Raw genomic sequence first — 22,085 nt, 5'->3', positions numbered from 1 at the left:
ATCACTCTTATCGCATCCAACTGCATATTGCTTTCTATACCCCCCTTAAAACTCTAGTTCTTGTCTCTGCAGCATGTCGTGCTGCTGTTCTGTGGATGTGCGAGTGCTGAGTTCTGGTTTTCGAAGTGCGGTGTTGATTCGTAGCGTGTGCAGGAACAGCGAGCAATGCATCATCCATTCTCTGGCATCAGCGAAACTGTACGGACGCTGACACCACACGTGCACACCCCGGCAACCTCTGTCGACACCCATCACCATCTCTTCCACACACCTCATCATCGTCCTCAATGACAAGCATAAACAACTTTTATTGCCTCACTAAGTTATTCACGAAACCCCCTCCATCACCCTCCTCGTCACCGCACCCCACCCCGCTCCCCCCCTCTTCCTCTCCATCACCCTCCCCAAATCCAACCCCCCCACCCCGTACGCCCCATTGCACACCAGCAACACCTTCATCCTCTCTCTCACCGCCAAATCCGGCAACAGCTTCGGCGTGATCAAAAAGTACTGGCTCGCTTCCCCCCTACACGTCAACCCGACAATATGGTTGTGCGTCACCCTCTCCGCCGTCCCATCCATCCCCTGATTGATCTCATCCACCAACGTAAACGGCGATCGACTCAGCTGCAACAACGACATGACATACATGATCGTCGACAACGTCCTCTCACCCCCCGACTGGTGCTGCGCCGACAGCGGCGCCAGCTCCTCCTTGTTGCGAAACTTGACCATGATCTCCAACTTCCACTTCTCATAATCCTCATCCTCCACGATCCTCAGCTCCCCCGCCAAACCCATATCGTCAAACGCTCGAGAAAAGGCGCGCGAAACATCCCCCACCAACCTGCGCACCATCGGCTCCCACTTGCCGCGTATCGTGGCGATCCTCTCGTTCGTCTTGCTCTGCAACTCCACCAGGTCCGAAATATCCCCCGTCAACCCCGCAATCTCCTTCTGCCGATCGCGGTACTGATCGATCACCTCGGGCCTCACCCCCTCGGCCAGCTCGAGCTTGCTCTGCTCCGCGCGCAACTCGGCATTCAACCGATCCACGTCCTCCAACGCCTGGTCCTCCGGATCCAGCCCGGCCAACAGATCCCCCGCCTCGTCGATCAACCTCTGCACCTGGACCCTCAGCTCCTGCGCCTCCCTCCTCGCCCGCCCGTGCGCCGCGACCGCCTGCTCAAACACCGCCGCCACCTCGCGCTCCGTCTCCTGCAGATCCCGGATCCTATTGTCCAACCCACTCGCCGTCGCATCCCACTGCCACTTGCTCAGCGAAGCAACGTGCTTCCGATCCGCCACCTTGCTCATCTGCACCGTCTGCGCACACAGATCCTCCGTCCTCTGTGCGCGGCGCGTCGCCATCTTGCGGATCTCCTTCATCAACCGCGCTCGCTTCTCCTCCGCAGACGGCTCGCGTTCTTTATCCCGCAGCTCGCGACGTCGGTTCTCGATCAACGCGGATTCCCGCTCCCACGAACGCTGCGCTCCGACGCAGTCGCGTTTCGCCGACTTCAGGTCGTCGATCTGCTGCTCGAGCTTGCCGATCTCCGTCTGGATCGATTTGTCCTCTTTGAGCAGCTGGAGCGTCTTGCCCTCGAGCACCTTTTTCTGGTCCGTGAGCTGTTGGATCTGCGTCGAAAGCGATCGTTGCCTTTCTCGGTCGACCGAGTTGACCAGACTCCTCGGCTGTACGATCCGCCTCGAAACCGTCTGCCGAGCATCGTTGCCGTAGCGAGAGACGTTGATGGTGAAATTCTCGCCACCAGCGATAAACCTCCTGAATCGCTCGGATTGCTCGATCCTCTCCACATCCACATTCGGATTCAGAGTCACCGGCAATCGGTGCAGGTGAGACTGCCGGCACAGGTGCACCAACACATCGTGAGGTCCTTCAATCATGTCGATAATGTACGCTTCGAACCCGAGGTTCGCCAGCTCTTCGCGCGGCACGTCCGGCTTCATGCTATCGAGCGTGATGCCCTCCACCTCGGCGACTGTGATGCGCAGCTTCATCCGGTCGATCAGCTCGCTCGTGAACAGATCGTAGTCCTCTCGCGTCTGGCACACGAAAGACTTCTGCACCGCAAACGGAATGCACGACTCGACAGCGGCAGCGTAGCGCTGGTCCTTGAGCGAGATCTCGAGCAGCACGGGTTCGTGCACCGTCTTGCGGAACTTGTGTTGGTTTTCGCGCAGCCAAACGACGGCTTTGTAGACGTTTTCGTCCGCAGCGCGGATCTTCTCGAGCCGCTGCTGCGGTACGTTGTCGAGCTGCGCCAGCTGCTGGCGATACGTGTGCAGGCCCTTGTCGAGATTCTGGCTCTCGAAGTTGACGTCCTGGATCTGGCGTTTGATGTCGCCGCGTCGCGTATGGCAGTCGCCGAGCTTGTCCCTCTTGCTGCGCATGTCGGCCTCGATCTCGGCCGTGTCTTGCACACCAGGCTCGGGCCCGAGCTGTGCGGATCGGTCCGCGATCTCTTTCCGCAATTCCAGCACTCGTCGTGCACGATCTTGATCCTTGCGCGTCAGCGTTCCGACCTCGGTCAACTTTGCCTCGATCTCTTTCCCAGCATCTTCGACCTGAGTGACCAGCTGCCGGCGCTTCCTCTCGTCGCTGACGTAGACGCTTTCGAGCCGCTTGAGCTCGAGTCCGAGCTTCGCCGTCTTGTCGTCGAGGTCCTTGCGCTTCTGCTGGATGGGTTCGCTCTGATTTCTGGCGTCGATGAGATCTTGACGCTTCCTCTCGCGATCCTCGAGCAGCTCGGTGACGCTACGCTTGGTTCGGTTGTAATCAGCCATGGCGATCATGACCTCCAACCTCTCGATACGCCGCTCAATCTCCTGCCGCTCCTCGAAACGCTGCACGTCGACCTGCAGCGCCTGATTGCGTTGCTCGAGATGCGCCTTCTCCTCTTGCCTCGCCTTGAGACGGCTCGCGATCTCAGCTGCCGCTTTGCCGTGCTCGGTCAGCTTGTCGTGCCATCGAACCAGCCTTGCTCCGCCGACCGCCTTTTCGGTCTCGACGAGACGCTTCGCATCGGTCATCTTTGCAAACTCGTGCACTTTGTCTTGCGGCAAAAAAGAACATAGGTTGGCGACGTCGATGTTGAACTCGGAGACCATGGCGAGGACGTCAGTCTTTGTGGTGCTGCGACCGTCGACGTACCAATCGCTTTTGTTGCTCGAGGTGGTGATGGTACGTCGAACCACGGGGTTGGAAGAGCCGGGCCACGCCTGCAGCTCGATCTCGATCCAGCCATCTGTTTCGCCACGCTTGACGAACGAGCCGAGGTTCGAGGCACGACCGAGCAGACTCGGGTGGCCTCCGAGGCCCAGAGCAATGGCGCAGGCGATACTGCTCTTGCCGGTACCATTGGGACCGCAGATGAGATTGAGGTAGGGACCGACGCGGAACTCGACCAAGTCGTACGTGAGGAAGTTGGAGAGAGCGATGCGACGAATGGATCCAGGAAGGTAGTTGTCTGGAGAGCGTCGTTTGCGGATGTCTTGTTCCGCACCTGTGGCGGGCTCCGAGTCGGCAGGGACGAGACTCTCAGGAGGAGCATCCATCAGCTCCGTATCGTCTGCTGCTGCTTGATCATCTTCGTCTTCGTCGTCCGAGCCAAGCATACGCGTTGTGAAGCGTCTACGACGCGGTGACATACCATTGACCGTTGCTGAATCTGCTGCGGTGGCACGTCTGCGCTTGGAAGGAGATCCGGACACATCGCGTTCGGAACGACGCGGACCGTTCGACGCACCATTGACACCGTTGGCTCGGCCGTTGCTGGTGCTAGGTGTCGGTTGCGCGGGAGAAGGCGAGGGGAACTCCGCCGATGCGGAAGGAGATCTCTTGAGCCCTCGGCGCTGGGACAGCTCCGCCTGCGATCTGGAACGCTTCATGGCGGCGGTAGGCTGCGAGTTGGTCTCTTCCGCAAGCGCTCTACGAGGTGGGCGTATCTGCGACGATGAGGATGCAGAGGGACGAGAGACTGAGCCTGTAGCGTCTCGTAAGCGACGCTGCGATGAGTGCTGTGAAGAGAAAGGGTCAAAGTCCTGATCCTGTGAAGCTCGAAGCAAGGAGGATGAGGATGGAAGCACAGATGAGCGTCGAGACTTGAGGGTCATGTCTGCGAGTTCACAGCCGCATGGCCGGCTTGCTTGAGTTGGTGTGCAAAGTTCAGGTGCTGTGATGGGTGGTTATCGTAGAAGAGGAGCGATAGCGGTCGTTGCTGGAATGTTGCTTCAGGTGGAGGGGTTGTCGACCATGCCTGGCGTGCTTCACGACGGTATACCAGTATGGATAAAGAAAGGGAGCTGCAGATGCCTTTGTCGGCGTCGCTGATATAGATGAGATGGCGATGAGCGGTAGAGAGGGAGAGAGACACGTTTCATCAGTGGCAAGATGGCAAGAGTGAAGTGTCAAGAGGCTAATCCAAAGCTCGAGCCGCCTGCAGCAAAAGGCAAGAGTGCGCCTTCGCTGCACGCTCTGCTCGCGTTGCAGAAAGTGCGAAAAATGGTCAGAGACGCGCTGACCCAACAAGCAGGTGTTGGTCTCGCAGGAAAGCGGCCTGCCCAGCGCGTCTTTTCGGAAGAAAAAAGGCTGAGTTCTGTGTGGAGACGCATAAGAGCAGTCATCTTGAAAGGCTGTCCTCATAATTGAAGATAAAGGGGAAGCGTTCTCAAGACGCACGCGTAAAGAGCTTTTACTGATGATGCGCTCTGATTGATGGCATTTTGCCAGGAAGTGGCATCTTCGACAGCTGTAGGGCTGTTCCACCTGGACATGGTCGGTACGCATCGCCCACACTCTGACTTTCAGAATCTGATATCGATGGTCACTAGCCAGCCGCTGCTATGTCTGACTGCGATGTTGGAGACTACAAAAACCGTCGAGAACCACTGCCAAACCGGTCACCTAGAGAATTGGCGTCGGCCATCATCTTTCCTCGCTTAGCCTCGTCCATCAGTCTTCCTCCGACACTGAGTGCTGCATCGCGATCCCAGATCATCGGAGCTGCCGCTTTGCCAGAACGAACGTCTTCCTCCTCCCTCTGCTTGCGTGACTTGTGGCTCTTGCGCTCCTTCTCACGGTCTCGATCGCTCTCCTTTCGCCCGTCTCGATCCTTGTCGCGAGACCGGTGCGGGTCTTTTCGCTTTCTCCTTTCCCGTCGCCGTTGTTCTTCTTCGTCGTCGGAAGCATCCGAACGTTTGTGGCGTGAGCTCCCGTGAGAACGGTGTGGATCGTCTTGTCGGGAACTCCGATGGCGATGTCCTCGTTCGTGTCGATCTTTGGCTTTGTGACGCGCATCTGGCGACCTCGACCTCGACCTTGATCGCGATCGGTGACGCCGCCGACGGTCTCGGTCGTCATTGCGGCTGTGTCGAGAAGCTCCTTTCTCTCCTCTGTCGTCGTCGTCATCTCGCTTTCTCCGCTTCTCCCTTCTCCTCTCTTCTCGTGCGTCATCCTCCCGTTTGTCCCTCAACTCCCGCCTCCTCCTCTCATTATGCTCTTCAACTAAACTCTTCTTCCCGCTCCTCCCATCCGCGACTGCTTTGGCAATATCTCGATCCCTCCTCGTCTGCCTCTCCCTCTTCAACCTCTCCTTGTCGCTCAAGCCCGTTGCAGTCTTGCCCTTGACACCCGAAACCTCGTCCTGCATCCTCTTCAACCTCTCCTCTGGCGTCTCCGTCCAGACGCTCGTATCAGCATCCTCCGCAGCCGCACCGCCTCCGCGGGCAGACACCCTCGGTGTAGTCTGTGCAAATCCTCGTGACTTGAGATTCAGCGGATCTCCTGCCACCGCCTGCAACGACGACGCATTCGACAGCGAAGGTGGAAGCAGCATCCATTCGGGTCGAGAGTTGGCGGCTTTCTCCGCCGCCAGCTTCGCCTCGTCTTCTGCTGCTTGCTTGCGCGCTTCTCGCTCTAGGAAGAGTCTGGCGCCTTCGCTGAGGCCGTTGTTCTGCGAGGAGGAAGCGTGGGTGGGGAGTGTTGGACCGACGGATGGCCCGGCTTCGTCATCTGATGAGACGGTCTCTGAAGGCGCGGCTGATGGTGATCTGGTCCGAGAGCGGGTGAAGTTGGAGGGCAAGTGAGGTCCGGCGACGGCGCATCGTGGTTGCTGTCGGGAAGAAGCGTCAGATCTGGATGGTGAGGCAGACCGCGATGAGGAGGAAGAGGCGAACGATGAGCGAGAAGACTCGGAGTCTGATCCAGATCTGGAGCGTCTCGGCGCGCTCGCAGGAAGCTGGGGACCGATCGTCGCCATCTTGACACTGCCCTCTCCGATCGCCAACGTAGCTTGGGGATGGTAGTGATGGTGAACTATCAAATATGCACCTCCGCAACCATCACGCTTTCGTGTGGAGGATTTTCATCTTTCTTAACCGCGTCTCTAGAAAAAGTTGTGACCGAATCCCGACACTTCGACCTTCTTCTCGACACTTTCCCGTCGAACTCCTGTGCAACATCCTTCATCCATTCAAGCTCATCACGTTTGCGCAGATGGGTGACAGCAACCCCGCCGGGCCCTCAACGGCACCCCTGCCACCCGGCTGGACCTCTCACATCAGCCCAGCCGGTCGGGCCTACTACCACGACTCCACGTCCGGCGTCAGCACCTACACCCTTCCCAGACCCAAACCGCCGAAACGCGAAAAGCCAGTCTCGAAGACGCTCGTGCCAAACACCTCTGGGTGGTTCAAGGTGACGACGAACAAGGATAATGTGTTTTATTTTCATCCGGACACGAAGACAAGTGAATGGCTACCACCGCAGGAAGTGGCGAGCGCCTTGAAGAAGGTCGAGGAGGAGGAGAGGGAGAAGGAGGAAAGATTGAGGAAGCAAAGGGACGACGAGGAGAGGGCGGAGAGGGAGAGAGTGAAGAGGGAGAAAAGGGAGAGGAAGAGGAAGTTGGAGGAAGGTGTGCCGATTACTGAATTCGATGCAAGTAAGAGGGCGCGACCAGATGGTGAGGATGAGGACGGTGAGGAGGAGGAAGGGGAAGAGGACGAGGAAGGGGAAGAGGAGATCGAGGACGAGGAGGATGATGACCAGGAGGGGGGACTCGTTGGTCTAAGGGATGATAGCACTACGAGTATCGCTGGAGCCCACGCAGACGGCACCCAGCAGAGCACCGTCGAAGCACCCGAGAACCACGACGACGACGACGACGACGACCAAGAGTGGCAACGACAGATTGCCGAACAGATGGCAGCAGAAGCTGAGGCAGAAGCAGAAGCAGAAGGCACGTCCCTGCCATCCGCCGTAGCCGACATCGTCGCACCTTCCACAACCCTCGAAGATCAAAAGCTCGCCTTCCTCGCCCACCTCACCTCCCTCAACACCTCCCATCCGATCAATCCCATGGCACCCTACGACCACTCGCTGCCGCTCTTCTCCACCCACCCGACCTTCCTCTCCCTCCCCATCTCCGCCCGCGAAGACGTATTCAACGAATGGTGCAAGCTTCGCATCCGAGAGAAGCGCGCCTCCAAAGCTGCCTCGTCTGACAAATCAAACTTGCCCTCCTTTTCCTCCTCTGCGAACTCGAACCCATTCTCCACCTCTGCAGAATCGTCCTTCCGCACCCTGCTCAAGCAACAAGTCACGTCCACACGAACAAGATTCGCCGATTTCAGCTCAAAATTCTCTCGCGATCCTCGCTACACTCGTTACGGGAGAGCGGATGCGGACAGGGAGAAGCTGTTCAAGACGCATCTGGTCGAGTTGGGCGAAGCCAAGAGGTTGGCGGCAAAGAAGGCGGAGCGAGGGTTTTTGGAGTTGCTGTCGGACAAGGTGCCTGGAAACTATCGGGGTAAGGTGGCGGCTGCTGGAGCGGAGAAGGATGGGGTGATGGAGGTGTGGATGCAGGCGAAAAGAACGCCCGGGTTGGTCGAGGATGAGAGGTATGATGCGGTGGGAAGCTCGACCAGGAGGTTCGAGCTGTTCCGCGAGTGGGCCAAGGGCGAGGTGCGTCCATCTCAATCGGCTCAACCTCACCCAGATACGTCCACTCCAGCGCAAGACGACAAGGAAGCGAAAGCAAGGGCCAAACAACTCGCGCTCGAAAGCGCCCTCTCCGCCCGCCAGACCGCCGTCTCGCTCGAACGCTCCCGTCTCTCGCGCGTCAACCGCTCCGCCTACCTCTCCGCCTCGCGCGCCGACTCGCTCCTCTCCTTCCGCCAACTGCTCCTCGACGCCATCCCCTCTCCGCACCTCGACTACGATTCATCCCTCCCCCTCATAACCCCCGACCCGCGGTTCTCGCATCCCTCCCTGACGGATTCGGACAAACGCCAGTTGTTCTCCGAACATCGTTCCCGATTGCTCGATCACGAATCCTCCAAACTCGGTCGCATATTCGCTCGCTACGCTCCCTCGCTCGACACGCACCCGGACGACATCCTCTCGCGCACACGGGAGGATCCAGACCTTTCCTCCCCCGGCCTGAACATATATCGTCAAGATGCTTCCAAACTTCGCACAGCGTTCGAGGCGTGGAATGCACAACGACAATCCACAGCGGAAAAGGAGTTCAAACAGATGCTCCACGAAAGCTCATTCGTTGACTTTTGGGGTAGACTGCGAAAGTCTTGCTCCCAAACCACTGCAGATCACGAGAAAGAAGAAGGAGAGGAGGGAGAGGAAGATGGGGAGGTGTCGTTGGTGGAAATGGCACGGAAAGTCGATTTAGCGGAGATCGAAGCAGTGCTTCGTCAAGATGCGAGGTTCAAAGCGTTCAAACACGCACCGGAAGTCAGACGCAAGTGGATCAGAGAACATTTGATCGGCTTAAGTGCACCTAGCAAGAGTGTACATCGTTAGTTCTTTTAACTTTTTTGCTTCTGCGCTGCTGCATCGATTCTGCTACCGAGCTGTGCCCCCAGGGTAGCGTAATCGCTCGGTCTCACGGGTAGCAACCACTGACGAATGGTCGACCAGGTCGAGAGGTGGAGGTCGATATCGGTGAGGGTATCGTCGATGCTGTGGAGGCTGAAGGGGACGAGGTTTGTTCCGTGGGCGTGTTTTCCGTTGCTTCTTGCATCCAACCATGCCAATTTGAACTTTGCTTCTTCCAGCATTTCGTCTTCTGGTGGTAGATGCGTTAAGCCAGCGAGGTGGGCGGAGATCCACAGCGCAGCAGCTTCCGAAGAAGTAGGACAGAAGAGGGAGGAGTTGTAGCCGTTGAACGTGAGGTTGGGTACGCCGATGGGAAGGATGTGTTTGTGCAGCAGGAAGTTGTCGTTTTCATCGAGGAATTTCTTCTGGATGTTGACGGGGAGGAAAGGTACGTCCTGGTGGAACCCCGTTGCGCACACTACCAGATCGCAGGGTACCTCCGAACCGTCTTTGAGAACAGCAACGGGTTTACCCGAATCGGATGTAGTGAGAAGCTCAATCTCAGCGTCTCTTCGGACTGAAACCTTGCCTGCTTCGATGTTCTTGTAGAGTCCTTCGGTGGAGAGAGAGATGGTGCTACGTGCGATTTCTTCGAACGGACCTTCGGGTACGAGACCGAGATGGGCGAGTTTGAGCTGTCCGGTAACGACCCACTGGAGAGAGTTGAGCATCCCGTTGCGGATGAATCGACCGGAACCGGAGTTGAACCATCTCTCGAAAGCGGACGGTGTGATGTACTCGAACAGGGATTCGCCGAGACGCGTGAGGAGCAGATACTGGTACGGAATGCCACGGATCATGCGAGGCAACTTCCAGATCAAACGACGTGCCACCAGCGTTGTGCTCTTGGCATTGGCAGAGACGGCGTTGGCGACATCGCAGGAGCTCTTTCCGTAGCCTACGACGATGACGTCCTTGCCCGCGATGGTTTGCGGATCCAAGCCGAGGTCGGAAGAGTGACAAATGTGACCGCCTGCCGCTTTGAACTCGTCCTGCCCCTTGTAATCCGGAATCTTGCCGCGCGAGAATGTACCGGTGGCGACGACGAGGTGTTGGAAACGATGCGTTTGCGTTGAAGCGCCTTTCTTGGTGGTGATCTCCCAACCGTCTTGTATGGGATCGGCGCGTTCGACGCGGGTGCCGAACTGCATGAGCGGACGCAGATCGTGCTTGTCGGTGTAGGCGTCGAGGTAGTCCTGCACCTGCTGGGCGGCGGGCCAGGTAGGGTAGTGACGAGGCATGTTCATGTCCGAGAGGCTGTAGGTCTCCTTGGAGTTCTGAGTGGCGAGACCGGGGTAGCGACGGGATTTGGACCAGACGCCGCCGAGGTCGTCGCAGGCTTCAAAGACGGTGACATCGTGGCCGTACTGCTTGAGGTACTTGGCGGTGGAGATGCCGGCAAAGCCAGCTCCTACGATGGCGACCTTCATGGTGGAGCGAGACGGAGCAGAAGAAGGAAAGGATACGAGGGAGCGATTGTCTAGTCGATCGAGGTGCTGTCAAAGTTTCGAGCACAAGCTTGGGAGGGAGCAAAAGGGTGAAGGCCGGAGCAAGATGGAGCGGCGGCTATATAGAAAGGCTTTGGCGTCCGGACCGGGAAAGTGAGCAGAGGAGACACGCCAAGGAGCGAGGTGCGGTGAGGTGGTGGGCGGACAAGAAGCGAGGTCGAAGGTGTCGAGAGTCGAGTTGGGAGTGAGCCAGGTATATTGAACCAAGGTCGCTGTCCTCGGCAATTCACCTGAGCGGTGATGGAAGAAAGAGCGAGGTTCGTGCAGAGTCCGCGCACTCTGCCGGCCACGAGATCCGACGTTCGCCTCGAGAGCGATATGAAAGCAAAGCACACCGACACCGAGTTTGGTCGTGCTGTGCTGCGCTGCTGCAACACAAGAAAGAGCTGTCGCGGCACGGTTTCGCTTGCTTATCAGTTGGCATGCTTCTTTGGCGCTGATAGCTTGTTTCCCGACGCAAGGCAGTGGAGCAGTGTGTTTGGCGCGTTTCATGCAGGAAGAAGCAAGGACCCTTGGATTTTCCGATTTAGCTTTCCTTGTCGCCCGCTCGTCTGGCCCAGATGGCCGTGCTGCAAGCGACAACGAGTGCGGGGAAAGCAGATTGCTCAGACTAGCCAATAGCAGCACTGCCGTTTCTCTCGTTCCCTTGTAGAGCTGATGATGAATTCGACGTCCGCCTGCATCACAACACGTTGATCAGCTGTGAGCTTGAGCCTGAGCTTCCAAGCACCGAGGTTCTGTTCATGTCGAGCTTGTTGTCAATCATCGTGGCTTCATTCCATCTCTTGTGCCTTCCGGAGCCGGTTGCTGCGGTGCCGTGTCGGAACACCTCGGTCGAGCTCTTCGTTCCTCTAAATGAGCTCACTCGAGCACCGTTCTGGCTCAGAGTCAGTATGTGGTACCTTGATGCTGAGCCAGGAGAATCGCTCTCGGCGTAACCTACGTGGGACTTGTGCCCTGCGACTCTCTGCTGGCTGAACACAAGGTCACATGTGGGCTGTCTGCTTTCATCATGCAGCATCGACGCTTGTGTGACTTTTGGAAAGTAGATAAGGCACGAGCACTGCCATCATGCCGGGCGGACGTCGACCGGTGATCAAGTGACGGTGGGGGTTGTCGCTGCTCGAGATAAGCGAGCAAGGTGAGCCAGAGAGGCAGACAGTCAAGGAGGATGGCGAGCAGCGTAATCGGTGAAAAAACGCGTGGACAGGATCCGGTCCGCGGACACAGCCGATAGCGCTCTACGGGATCTTATCCGCTCGCGCTCTCGAAGGCTGTTGACTGCACACAATCTGTCGGCACAGTCCGTCATCTCGGGTGTACATCCTGTCAAACATGGCTGTCAACGGCGCCTACACAGTCCCATCAGCAGATGCGGCTCGCCACACTGGTTGCTGTGTCCGTCGCGAGAGGTCGCCGCACTCCCCAAGGCGAGCCGGTACAGAGCCGACCTTGGCTAGAGGTTGCAAAATGGACCTGCTGTGTGGCATGTCGTTGGTCGCCAAGATAAATCGACCTCCTCGGCGCAACTAAGAACAATGGAGCGGCTGACAGCTGTTCAGGATGAGATGGCTGTCTATACAGCACCAGAAGCACGAAAGATGAAAATAAAACCAAAAAAAAGTGGTTCTGGTATCATGTCTCTGGCACGGGCCAATGCCGCTCTAGCTTCGCTTCTGATGCATGATTGCGCTTGTGCACGCCAGCCGCGGAGTGTCTGACTTTCTTCTAGCAAGCCGTCTCGAATGGTCACGACGAGAGCGGCAATAGCGAGCGAGAGACCCTTTATTAGTCTGACCCCTTCTTGGCGCTTCCCTCGCAATCCTCATACTTGCCCCCTCTTTCTCTGCGACCGTCCTTCGTCCTACGTCAACGGCTTCCTCAAAAGGCGGATACTAGTCGCACCTTCCCATCCCATCGCACTTACAACGACAAGACACATCTCAACGATCTCCACCGGCCAGCTCGCACGACCATGGCAGTGGTACGACCCAAAGTCGATTCGGACGGCACGTGGCACTTTTTCGATGGGGCGCTCAAGACCTACTTTGTCTCGGAAACCAAGGACTCGTTCACCTCTGGTCAGATTTTTCGTGCCAAGGATCCACACTCGGGCGTAGGCAGGAACAGCACTGCTACGCCACCTTACCACATTCACCTCTACCAAGCCGAGACGTTCGACGTCAAGCAAGGCACGCTGTGCTACCTCATCGATGGTAAGCAGGGCAAGCTGCAGGCGGGGGAGAAGGTCAACATCCCACCCTATCGACCGCATACCTTTTGGTCTGATCCGGAGAGCGGCAAGGATTTGCATGTTCACATCACCGTTCGTGGCGGTCCTAACCCTGGGTAAGTCACGACTTTTCTGAGCTTTGCTTGTGTCCTCTTCTGATGTGCTGACCTTGTTCTGCGCTTGATGTGTCTCTTGTACGATGGCAGTTTCGACGAAGACTTTGTGCACAACTTTTACGGCTACCTCAGCTCGCGTACCATGGCAGGAAAGGGACCCAATCCGTTCCAGATGCTCCGCTTCCTCGACGATGCCGATGTGATCCTCGTACCACCTCTTCCCTTCTCCGGTCTACTGCGTTCGTTCGGATTGCTGTGGCCTATCGGAAGGACGATCAACATTGTGTTTGGTCGCATCATCGGTGGTTGGTTGCTCGGCTATCCGACTCGCTACAAGCAGTTTGACGACGAGGTGACAAAGTGAACCAAATGTCACAGGCTCGCATGTAATGTCTGTTTCACGTTAGTCTGTATGGAACTGATTGTATAGTACCGTGTTGAGAGTGATAGGATATACCGTGTTGAGAGTACAGCAACCCCCTTGACAGAGCGTAAGATCCAAATCGCGCCGATGCACCATTCTACAAAATCGCGATCAGCTGCCGGCAAGAAGAACGTGTCGAAGGAAATGTTCGGTTTCAAGTGATGTTAAAGCTGTCGAAAATGTCTGCTGCACGTTTCTGCAAGCGAAACGAGTGATCTTGCACAAATCTTGAGCAAAGCGGTCCATGTAGTGTCGACCTTTTCGTGCGCTTTCACATCGAGTAGTCCGCGTGCGATACATTGTGTGGGGACGTGCAAACAACGAACCCACCGCGATGCGCATGTTCACAGGCACAGGCACTGACTAACCTCTTTCGGTTGGGTCGATGTGATCAAGCTCGACACAAGAGTGTTACAAACATCGATTGCACCGCGAATTTCGCCGATTTTGACCCGGACGAGTCGAGTGGAAGCTATTATTACAACACGCGAAGCCAGGTGTTGCTCTCGCCGCTTGGAGTCTGCTGAGTGGATCGCCATAGCCGAACGAACGGTGTGACGACGCATCAGGGTCGAGTCCTCCGCAGTGGCAAGGTGTGCGTGCGAGCGTGCGTGTGTGGATCATCGTGGGAAAGGGCACGGGGTGATGAGAAGATGTGCCTCAAAGAGTGTTGCTTTGCTTTTCTTTTGAAATCAATCGAAAGTGTGACTTTGGAAAGTGAGAAAGAAAAGCGAAAAAAAAGGGTTTCGAGCTGCGGTCGCTCAGTCAGTCAGTCGCACACAAATTTTGGTGTGAACGTGTGTGTGTGTGTGTGTGTGTGTGTCCCTGTCACTCGGTCGATGGGCCGATTGGCGGCGGGTCTGTGCCTGGCTTGCAAGTGTGCCGGCGTGTGGCTGTCAATTTGCAAGTGCGTTTCGAGTGACTCTTCCTCCTCCACCAACGTACAACCACAACCATCATCTCGCCCTTCCTTTCCCTCTCTTCTCTCCTCTCCCCATCGCTCCTCTCTCTCTCTCTCTTGCAACCTAGTAGCAAGCTCTGTCCGATACTTATCCCTTCCTCCCTTTCCTCATTCTCAATCAGGATTCGGAAGAGATACTGTGGAAGCCGAGTTTACGTTGCACCCTACCAACAACCTCCTTCGTCCTAGCATACAAGTTGCTGCTCCGACGAACCAATCAATCTGGTCTCGCGCATCTTTCTCCGATCATACACCACTGTACCACTACTTCATCATCATCGTCATCGTCACTTCTTGCGCTCATACCTTCCTGCGTCGACCATCGGCCAAGCTGTACACCACCAGCAGCTCTACTTCCGATTGCATCACTTCTCGCGCATGGACCTCTGCATCTGATCACCAGTATAACCATCGCATTGTAAGTCTTCCTCCCGTCATGCTTTGTTCCGATTCGGCTCTCAAAAGCCCACGCAATGCTGACGTTGCTCTGCACATCTCCTTCACCCGTCACGCTCTCCAGTCTCGTCTCTTTGCATACCTTGTACAATCTTGTAACACCACCTTTGCAGCACAAACAAGCTCATCACGACAAGCATTAGACGATCCTCTTCCAACCGATCGACACCTCAGCAGACACCAACAAGTCGCGATCTCCTGACCATCCAATCGATTCGGTCAAGCTCGCACTTCGTTCCCCGCTCCTTCTCAGAAACAGCTTCTCCTACCGGCGCCCTACCATTTTTAGGCGCTGCAGAGCATAGCTGCGCTGCTCATCATGTCGTCTCAAGAACAGGCTAGCTCCGGTCCCGACACCAGCGCCACCACTGCCGTCGAGTCCAATCCAGGTTCCGTCTCGCTCTCCGAGTCTGCCCATTCAATCGTGCCACCGTCGGGCTCCGAGACTGCCGTCACCTCGTCGTCCCACTCGCCTGTTCACAAACCAGCCGACGCCGACGACGCCTCGGAAGCCGACATACAGGCTCGCATCGAACGAAAGAGGTTGGAGCACGAAAAGCAGCGCGCCATGCACCAAAAGGCTTTCGAGCAGCAGATGGCCCTCTTGGAGAAGCAGCAGCGCGAAGAAGAGCAGACTCTCCTCTCCCAGCGTTCTTCCTCCAATACCGCCGCTGCCTCTGCGCCCGCCACGCCGCCCAACGAACAATCCTCTCAACCTAAGCGCTCGGCAGACGAGCTCGCCTCGGCCGTCGGTGCCATGTCCATCGCAGCCAAAGTCGGTGCCAACGAAAAGGGCGAAAACTTAACGCCCGTCTTCAATGAGCAGTTTCTCTTTGACGACGAGCTGGACAACGAAGATTCTGCTTTCGTCAAGAAGTACAACCTCAAGGCAAACGACGACCAGTTCCCCGTCCTCGTCCGCCGCGATGCCGAAGCCCAGAATGCCTCTCGTGATGCTGACTGGCCCAAATTCGGCGGTGCCAACGCCAACAGCACCACCACCACCGATGCGGCTGGCGACGCCGCCGATACCTCTGCATCATCCTTGCGTGGCTCGGTCGCGGGCAAGTCGCCTCCCCCTGGGCCTGGCACGCCCAACATGGCCGCCTCCTTCGGCAGCAGTGTCGGACGTCAGCCCAGCGCTTTCCCTCTGCCTTCACCCTCGCCGCGTCTCTCGCAGACTGGCCGATCGTCGCCTGCGATCGGTGCTACCACTTTTGCCGGCGTCGTATCTCGACAGCCCAGCGGCCCTGCCTCGCCTTCGCCTGGCCTCGGTGGGCTCAGTGGCGATGTCGGGCGTTCGGGAGGTGGCTCGCGCTTTGTCAACACCGCCGTCTCGATCCCTGCCGCCACCGCTAACCTCAAGAACCAGAACATGGCCGCTGCTGCTGCTGCCGCCGCCGCCGCCGCCGCCGCCGGTGGGGCGGGAGGAGCCGCTTTCCCCAGCTTCAACCTTGGCGCCTTTTCGAGCGCTTCGTCCGGCAGCGAGAGTCCCAGCCGTTTCGGGACCTACTCGCCCAGCAACTTTGATGCTGGCGCCGTCGAGGCACGCCGCGGAAGTCGACCCTCGTCCGGCTACTACGATGCCTTCAACCCGACCGCCGGTGCCAACGTGCCAGGCTCGCTCTTCCCCACCGACAAGTACTCGATGGGCATGGTGGGTGCCGACGAAAATGCCAAGCTCGGCGGAGGCGGCCCCGCCCTCGTCAAGCATGCGCGCAAAGGCGAGCTGGACGCTACCACGCAGCTCGAAGACCTGCAGGGAGACATCTTTGCGCTGTGCAAGGACCAGCACGGCTGTCGCTTCCTTCAGAAGAAGCTCGAGGAGAGCAACCCTGCGCACCGCGACATGATCTTTTCCGAAACGTTTACCCACTTTGCCGAGCTCATGACGGATCCGTTCGGCAACTACTTGTGCCAAAAGATGCTCGAGTACTGCACCGACGAGCAGCGGAACCTCATCGTGGAGCTCGTGGCGTCGGAGCTGGTCACCATCTCGCTCAACATGCACGGTACGCGCGCGGTGCAAAAGATGATCGATTTCCTCTCTACGCCGCGTCAGATCCACTCGATCATCGTGGCGCTCTCGATGAATGTGGTGACGCTCATCAAGGATCTCAACGGCAACCATGTGGTGCAGAAGTGTCTCAACAGGCTTGGAGCCGAGGACAATCAGTTTATCTACAACGCCGTGGCCGCGCACTGCGTCGAGGTGGCGACGCACCGACACGGTTGCTGCGTGCTTCAGCGATGCATCGACCACGCATCTGAGGCGCAGCGCGTGCAGCTGGTGGCCGAGATCACGTACAATGCGCTGACGTTGGTTCAGGACGCGTTCGGAAATTATGTGGTGCAGTACGTGCTGGACCTGAGCATCCCGCGGTTCACGGATGCGGTGGTGCGCCAGTTTGTGGGCAACGTGTGCCTGCTTTCGGTGCAAAAGTTTAGCAGCAACGTGATCGAAAAGTGCATCCGCGTCTCGGAGCCTGGCGTGCGCAAGCAGCTGATCGAGGAGCTGCTCAACCGCACGCGGCTGGAGAAGCTGCTGCGCGATTCGTTTGCCAACTACGTGGTGCAGACCAGCTTGGATTATGCGGATCCGGTGCAGCGGATGCGACTGGTGGAGTGCATCCGACCCATCCTGCCGGTGATCCGCAACACGCCGTACGGCAAGCGGATCCAGAGCAAGCTGCAGCGCGACAATCTGGATCTGGGACCGCCGAACGGGGTGCCGTATTCGGTGCTCCACGCTGCCCACCAGCAGCAGCTGCATGCTATGGCGGCTATGGCTGGCGGTGGTGGTGGCGGTGGAGACAGAGGTGGAAGGGGTGGTGGATACATGGGTATGAACGCGTATGGGCCTCCTCCTCCTCACCATCACATGCATCATGCGCCACCAGCTCATATGGGTCATCATCAGCATCAGCAGCACCAGATGTACGGTGGACCGGGTGCAGGTCGACACGGTTCTGCAGGTGGTGGTGGTGCTCACAACCTGCCTCCGCCGAACTTTGGACAGGCAGGCGGATATGCGGGTGGGTTCGGTGGTGGTCTGCCTCCGCCGATGGGTATGCAGCCTGGTGGACGAGGTGCTTCCCCCGCGGGAGGTTTCGGTGGTAGTGCGAGTGGTGGGGGAGGTGGAGGAGCCAACGGTGCTGGATATGGAAGCTACTGATGACCTGATCAGCGATACGACTCTTTTTCGACTATATACACAAACACACGCACACACATCTGTACAATTCTCACACATTCATGAAGGTTCGATACGGTGGAAAGACGCCGTTGTTTATTATATGTTTCCTAAAGAGGTGTGGTGTGTGTAGAATGAAGGAGATTGGAGGAGGATGAGGGGGAATTTATGGTGTTGCATTTTTCGGGGTGGATTTTTGGCGCGGCTTGAACAGAGAAGAGATGGGTTGAAACTCGTGTGCCGACGTGAGGGTCTGTGAGGGATTGGAACGGGAGTGGTTGAGTATAGAACGGGTTTGTCGACTTGCAATGATGTCGCTGCTACGTGGTGTCGAGAGGAAGTAGGCTGGCTGATGCAGAAGAAGATGAGTGGAGGGGGTTCCTGAGATCGGCACGATGTGGTTGATAGTGTGCGATCGGATCGGAGAGAGAAGAAAGTCCTGCTGGACGGGCACATAGGTTATGCGGCCATCATCATGCAAGGGGCCCAACGTGCATGCATCATCACACACAGCGCCTGAACTTTATCGGCATTCCATCAACGACCCTTACCAAAAAAAAACAGCAGCAAAAGTCATATTTCTTGCTGTCAACATTCTTCGAATCGGAGTGTTTTCGTGTGTGTCTGTGTGTGTTTGACAGAAGAAAGAGAGTGGGTTGCGGTGCAGAGAGGGTGGTAAAGCTGTGTGTGTGGGGGAGGTTTGGTGTGAAGGTGGACTTGTGAACCCAACCACCTGCGCGGGCCGTTGTCCACCCGAACCATAGCACCGCACTCCAACTGGTAAAAGTTGTATCACGGGTTGTAGCTACACAAGAATCCACTTCTCCTTCCCGCTGTCATCACACCGCGGGAAACCGACACAAGACGAAAGAAATGTTGTGTGTGGGTGTGTGGGTGTGCGTAAAGCCGGGCGTGTCGCAGTTGTCGGGTGGGAGAATCCCGCGCCTTGGCTGCTTGGTAGCCCAGCCGTGCCTGTACCTGTTACCCGCACAAGCCCGGTTCGGGTGTTGCCCGTGTTCCGCGCGGGTTGTGTTTCAGAGTTGCACACAATTTCGCTTTTTTGGCTGTTCGGCGCTCTATCCGATTCTTGTGGTGGCCCTGCAGCGATCTGTAACGTCTGATTTAACTTAGCCGAGAAGTCAAAACCTGTGTGTGTGTGTGATGTGGGCTCACTCTGAGTTGATTCTGTAAAAGGCTACTACTGTGCGCCTGAAGCTCCGCCTTTCGTGTGAAGCACAGGTCGGCGTAGTTCCGATTCAACACCCTCGAAGAAGCGATCCTCCGTCCACCACCACTTGAGCTGCTACATCGAGACGGCAGCTTGCATCGTATCGACCGTCGGTTCGGTCAGCAGCGAAACAGTAGAAGGGCCTTACACAGCGAAGCACTGCAGAAAGAGACATCGCCGGTTGTCGCTGCAAAACGTTTCATTGCGCCGCCGCCGTCTACGACGCCCCCACTTGGAGCCGGAACAGACGACGTCGACGACACCTTCTCGACCGACAACTTACGACTCCTCGACGCGGTCACGATCGAACACAAGGTCTTCCGTCGTTGAACAAAGCATCTTGCACGCAACCTCTCTCGACTCACTTTCAAGTCAACGCTTCTTTTGCATCTATTCGTACATCAGCACCACGTATCCGCTCGCATCTGTTCTCCTCTGCTCGTATCTCCCGTTATCTACCTTTCGCATCTAGATTGATCATTTCTTCGCTCCATATGACAACCGCCACTGCCGCAAGATGACCACTCGTCCATCGCGCACATCGATGCCGCCATCACGCTCACCCTCCCTTTCCGCACCGCCAATAAACCTTCGTCATCCCCTACCTGCTCCGCCCATTCAGTGCATTCCTCCCGCGTCGGCTTCCAGCTCTCGCGTCCCAAACCGTCACTCCAAACCTTCTTCTTCGTCAGCTTCCTCCTCCTCATCTACATCCTACAAAACGTCACATCATCGTCATCAACCGTCCCCTTCTCCATCGCCATACTACTCTAGCTCGTCACATCCGTCGCCCGCTTCATGCGGCAGCGCTTCCAGCAGTGCAAGCAGTCTACGCACACCACCGGACCTGCTGGTCAACGGTAGTAGTGTAGGACATGTTGCTGGTGGCGCCAAGGGCGGGAGCCTGTTGGAGGTCAACACGTGGAACGGCATGCTCGTCAAACCGAGGGCGCCAAAGATGCTATCCCGAGAAGAGATCCTGCGTCGACAAACGCTGCTGATCTCACTCCCAGCGGACTCTAGTTGGCAACTGCCTAGTCCACCGTCCTCGCCCAAGCGTAAACGACCTTCCTCCCTAGCCGTCCGATACCGCGACGCAGCAAGACACCTCAAACACCTCTCCGACACTCACCCGATCCCATGCCTGCTTTCCGCCTGCCAGCAGCTCGACTCGGTGCTCTTGTTCTGTCAATCTTTTTGGCTGGACGATGCCGAGTGTGGCCGGTGCATCGCCAAGAACTGGTCCAGTCTATTCGGCTTGCTCAGGTACACCTCCAATGCGGTGAAAGGGCTGGCGGGGAAGGACGTGCTCTTGGCGGTGTGTAGGTTGGTCGAGGCTGCCGTGCTGAGGAAGCTGCACAGGCATGATTCCGAGTTGCTGCTGAGCAAGGTGCAGGACAAAGCGATCGAGATGCAAGAGGTGGGCGGCATGTTGAAGAGACAGATGGAGGATCTGGAGCGGAGCGACAGGTTGGCGGTGCAGGCGAGCGATCTGTTGACGAAACGCTTGAGGAGCGATTGTCCCAGATTGTGGAAGCGTATCACCGAGCAGGACGAGATCCAGGCCAGGCAGATTGATGTTGGCAGGGAAGAGGGTTGCGTGGTCAAGGCGTGGCCGACTCTATCCAGTGGAATGCCGGAATTGGTGGCGTTTGGCAGGTTGGCCGTGGCCGAGACGGCCAGGAGGGATGGGCTGGTGGAGTTTCAGCTGGTCGAGGTTAGGGAGGAGGAGTGATTTTGCAAGTGGAAAGCTGGAGGACATTCTTCACCCATCGTCGGTCATCGACTCTGCTATAACCTCCAAGACTCTTCAACACGTCCTTCCCAACTATATAGACACTCCGTTTGTTCACGCGCACCTTTCTTCAACACCATCACCCCGGATCTTGTTCTGCAACTCTTACATGCCCCACATCCTTTCTTTTGCGTCCCCTCTCTTGCATCCCCCTTCATTGCTTCTCGTATCCGCTCCCGCACTTCTGCACCCGCTCATCCAGACTTTCGTTCGCATGCTCTCGCACCCAGTAACTTTTCTGCTCACCTCTTTGCACCTTTGGCTTTTGCTCTGTTTCCGTTCTCTTGTACATGCATGCCTGCTGTTTCTCTCGTTCTCCTGTGTTTTCACTGCAATTGTTCGTTTCTATCCTCGTTGGAAATTAGCATACCTTGAGTGTCGATCTGTGTGCAACTTCTGTGCTCAGCCGATTTTCGTATTCTCTGGTACGATTTCTCTCTCATTGCTGTCTGGTTGATTCATCGTGCTTTCATCTTGCAATCGTCCATGTTGTCTGCTTGGAAACAGCTTCTCTTGGGTCTGTCGTGTGTGTGTGTGTAATTTCTGTGCCGCGCTGCTTCAACGCATGGATGGATATCGCTTGCTGAGACTCTTTTGTGAATGCCGGGTGACCACTGCTTGGGCTCACCTTGTTTCCTTTGCTCCATCGTCACGTGTCCTTCTTGTACAGCACATGGATGCTTGCTTTCTCATCGCTTTTTGTTCTGTTTATCCTTGTGCTTTCATCTTGCAATCGTCCCATGTTGTCTGATCTGGGAAACAGCATCCCTCGTGCGTCGATACTGTATGTGGCGTGTTGCGCGCCGTGCGCCAAATTGCTTTCCTTGTGACCTCCGGATTCCTGCTTGTTCAGAACATTGTTGCATCCGCCCACATCCAAACCTTGTATTTGATATGCACTCGTTCTGTCTGCTTAAAAACAGTAAGTATGTTTGCTCCGAGTCAAGAGACGCAAGCCTGGAGAGCACTGAATTTCATCTTGTCACTTTGGGACCAGTTGTCTGTAGAAATCCGGCACGCGCGATCCTTGCTGTAGATCTTATTACATGTCGTATACAACATGCTGCTTCTCATCGTCGCCCCTTCCCCTCGCTGTCTTGCTCTCGCTTACTCTCTTGCAATCGTTCAATTTGCTTTCGTCCGGTACGATCGGCCTTTTTGCCAAGATCTGTGGCTTGCTCGACTGACTAGCCGCTGCCCTCTCATCACAATCCACCATCAACAACACACATGTTCAAATCGAAAAACAATATCGTC

General features: G+C 56.7%; 7 protein-coding genes across 7 annotated transcripts; 3 read left to right on the top strand and 4 right to left on the bottom strand.

The window, feature by feature from the left end:
* Positions 1-45: 45 nt before the first annotated feature.
* PHSY_001450 (predicted ATPase) lies at positions 46-4,810 on the bottom strand (the record flags this gene model as incomplete). Its single annotated transcript, XM_012332080.1, has 3 exons — positions 46-196; positions 431-4,041; positions 4,703-4,810. The coding sequence occupies 3 exons, from the start codon at positions 4,808-4,810 to the stop codon at positions 46-48; spliced, it is 3,870 nt and encodes a 1,289-aa protein (XP_012187470.1).
* A 79-nt stretch (positions 4,811-4,889) lies between these two features.
* PHSY_001449 (hypothetical protein) lies at positions 4,890-6,281 on the bottom strand (the record flags this gene model as incomplete). The annotated part of the gene is made up of 1 exon (XM_012332079.1): positions 4,890-6,281. The coding sequence occupies one exon, from the start codon at positions 6,279-6,281 to the stop codon at positions 4,890-4,892; it is 1,392 nt and encodes a 463-aa protein (XP_012187469.1).
* Positions 6,282-6,517: 236 nt separating this feature from the next.
* PHSY_001448 (hypothetical protein) lies at positions 6,518-8,839 on the top strand (the record flags this gene model as incomplete). Its single annotated transcript, XM_012332078.1, has 1 exon — positions 6,518-8,839. The coding sequence occupies one exon, from the start codon at positions 6,518-6,520 to the stop codon at positions 8,837-8,839; it is 2,322 nt and encodes a 773-aa protein (XP_012187468.1).
* Positions 8,840-8,844: 5 nt separating this feature from the next.
* PHSY_001447 (predicted flavin-binding monooxygenase) lies at positions 8,845-10,344 on the bottom strand (the record flags this gene model as incomplete). The annotated part of the gene is made up of 1 exon (XM_012332077.1): positions 8,845-10,344. The coding sequence occupies one exon, from the start codon at positions 10,342-10,344 to the stop codon at positions 8,845-8,847; it is 1,500 nt and encodes a 499-aa protein (XP_012187467.1).
* A 760-nt stretch (positions 10,345-11,104) lies between these two features.
* PHSY_001446 (hypothetical protein) lies at positions 11,105-11,443 on the bottom strand (the record flags this gene model as incomplete). Its single annotated transcript, XM_012332076.1, has 1 exon — positions 11,105-11,443. One exon carries the CDS (start codon positions 11,441-11,443, stop codon positions 11,105-11,107), a length of 339 nt encoding a protein of 112 aa, XP_012187466.1.
* Positions 11,444-12,397: 954 nt separating this feature from the next.
* On the top strand, positions 12,398-19,363 carry PHSY_001445 (RNA-binding protein; the record flags this gene model as incomplete). Its single annotated transcript, XM_012332075.1, has 4 exons — positions 12,398-12,771; positions 12,862-13,123; positions 14,902-17,455; positions 19,077-19,363. The coding sequence occupies 4 exons, from the start codon at positions 12,398-12,400 to the stop codon at positions 19,361-19,363; spliced, it is 3,477 nt and encodes a 1,158-aa protein (XP_012187465.1).
* A 214-nt stretch (positions 19,364-19,577) lies between these two features.
* Positions 19,578-20,768, top strand: PHSY_001444 (chloride channel protein 3; the record flags this gene model as incomplete). The annotated part of the gene is made up of 1 exon (XM_012332074.1): positions 19,578-20,768. One exon carries the CDS (start codon positions 19,578-19,580, stop codon positions 20,766-20,768), a length of 1,191 nt encoding a protein of 396 aa, XP_012187464.1.
* Positions 20,769-22,085: the final 1,317 nt, after the last annotated feature.

The sequence above is a fragment of the Pseudozyma hubeiensis genome (assembly GCF_000403515.1).
Source record: "Pseudozyma hubeiensis SY62 DNA, scaffold: PHS15, whole genome shotgun sequence".
NCBI classification, from domain to species: domain Eukaryota; kingdom Fungi; phylum Basidiomycota; class Ustilaginomycetes; order Ustilaginales; family Ustilaginaceae; genus Pseudozyma; species Pseudozyma hubeiensis.
Note: the sequence above shows the minus strand (reverse complement) of the source record. Positions and strands in the feature narration are given on the sequence as shown.